Below are 1,489 nucleotides of genomic sequence, written 5' to 3'. Positions count from 1 at the left end.
CCTGACAACTTTTGAAATGCATGAGGCCTGTGGGGGGGTGGGACCAGCGGTACCTCAGCCCAGGTCCCACCCAAGCCCAAAGGCCCCTTCAAGCCCCAGGGAACCCTGTGGTTAGGCCAGGAGCCCTTTCACATACCCCTCTGCAAAGAGCAGCTTGTTTCATCCCCACCCTGGAAGGGGGCTGAATTTGGGTGTCCAAGAATGGACACAGGCCTGCTCTCCACCTTCACCCCCACCCCTGCCCATTTGTAAATCGGTGAAGGACCTCGAGAGGCGACTTGTTTGGTCTGATTTTATTGATTTCTTCCACCTTCCATTACTTTCCCTGGGATGGTCTCCTCTGGCCCCTTTCCCAGGCGTCCCAGGCAAAGGCGGCACTCTCTGAGGGCGAGGTCCCTCAACCTGACCCTCTCAGTATGAGAAGCAAACGAGGATAGGGGGCTGATTTCATAGGTGGGGAGCTCTGTTTCACCCATGGGACCTTAGAAACCAAAAGCAAACAGGAAATACTGAACCGGGAAACTCCAAAACTGGACAAAAGGGAAAAGCTCGTGGCGAAGACAAGATCTCACTATCTGGAGGTCACCTGGACTTGGGAGGGGGCTAGGATGGGAGCAAGAAGATGACATTCCCCTTGCCCAAACTGACACTCCTCCCTTCACCGGTAAGGCGCCAGTGGTCCCAGGAGCACTTGGGAAGGCCTCAGGGGAGTGAAAGGGTTAAAGGCCCAGGCGGGGGGGGTGGGGGATGCCCCCAGGGAGCTGCCAATCACCTCCCCACCCCCACCACAGCCCCCACACCCCCGGGCTGGCCTACAGACACAGAAACAACCGGTTTGTCCGTCACCAAGGTCTCTCTTTCTTCCTTGTGGTCTTTGAGCGGTGGCCGTCTTTGCTCCCCCTGGGGTGAAGGCCCTGCCCGCAAAGATCCGGGATGGAGGGGGGGAGGGCCTGGAATCTATTTCATTGAGCCTTTTTCGGTTAAGCCTTCTCCCCACTCCAGCCCCGGGATCCTCGGCGAAGGATGAGGGGAAGGGAATGTCACCCTGACCACTTAGGTGCTTGAAGATCACTGTCATTTGAGGTCCCTCTGCTCATAAAACGTAATGGAAGAGGTCAGACAAACGTGAGCAACGAGGCTCTCTCCGGGAGCAAGCAGTGTGACCGCGGCCCCAGCTTTACACCCCGGGCAGCAGCGGTTCCACGCTCAGAGTTCCTCCAAGTTGATGCCCCAGAATTTGAGGCCAGGGGGCTCAGGGACAGCGGGACCCCCCATCTTCCACCTCCACAGCGGGTGGGCTGGCGGGGGCTTAGCGTCTCCCTGGAGGCGAAGCGAGGACGCCGGCCCTAAGTCTCCGTCCTCCCCCACCACCAGGGCCGGGGGACAGGGGAAGCAGTCGAGGAGGCTGAAGGTGCTGGTGGTCGGGAGCGTCGGTACCGGGCGGCGGGGCTGCGCGGGGCGCGGGGGCGGCGCCGGCCGCCGGCGCTTC

The 1,489-nt window shown here is 60.5% G+C and overlaps 1 protein-coding gene across 1 annotated transcript in view; it reads right to left on the bottom strand.

The window, feature by feature from the left end:
- Positions 1-277: 277 nt before the first annotated feature.
- The window catches only part of EPOP (elongin BC and polycomb repressive complex 2 associated protein), a 2,280-nt gene continuing 1,068 nt past the window's right edge, over positions 278-1,489 (bottom strand). Inside the window, exon 2 of the mRNA XM_014583220.2 lies at positions 278-1,485. Coding sequence (XP_014438706.1) covers positions 1,207-1,485 — 279 coding nt within the window. The 3' untranslated portion in view covers positions 278-1,206. The remainder of the gene's footprint in view (positions 1,486-1,489) is intronic.

The sequence above is a fragment of the Tupaia chinensis genome, unplaced genomic scaffold (genome assembly GCF_000334495.1).
Source record: "Tupaia chinensis unplaced genomic scaffold, TupChi_1.0 Scaffold144171_1, whole genome shotgun sequence".
Lineage (NCBI taxonomy): Eukaryota > Metazoa > Chordata > Mammalia > Scandentia > Tupaiidae > Tupaia > Tupaia belangeri.
The sequence above is the reverse complement of the archived record's forward strand: the minus strand, read 5'-3'. Positions and strand labels throughout refer to the sequence as shown.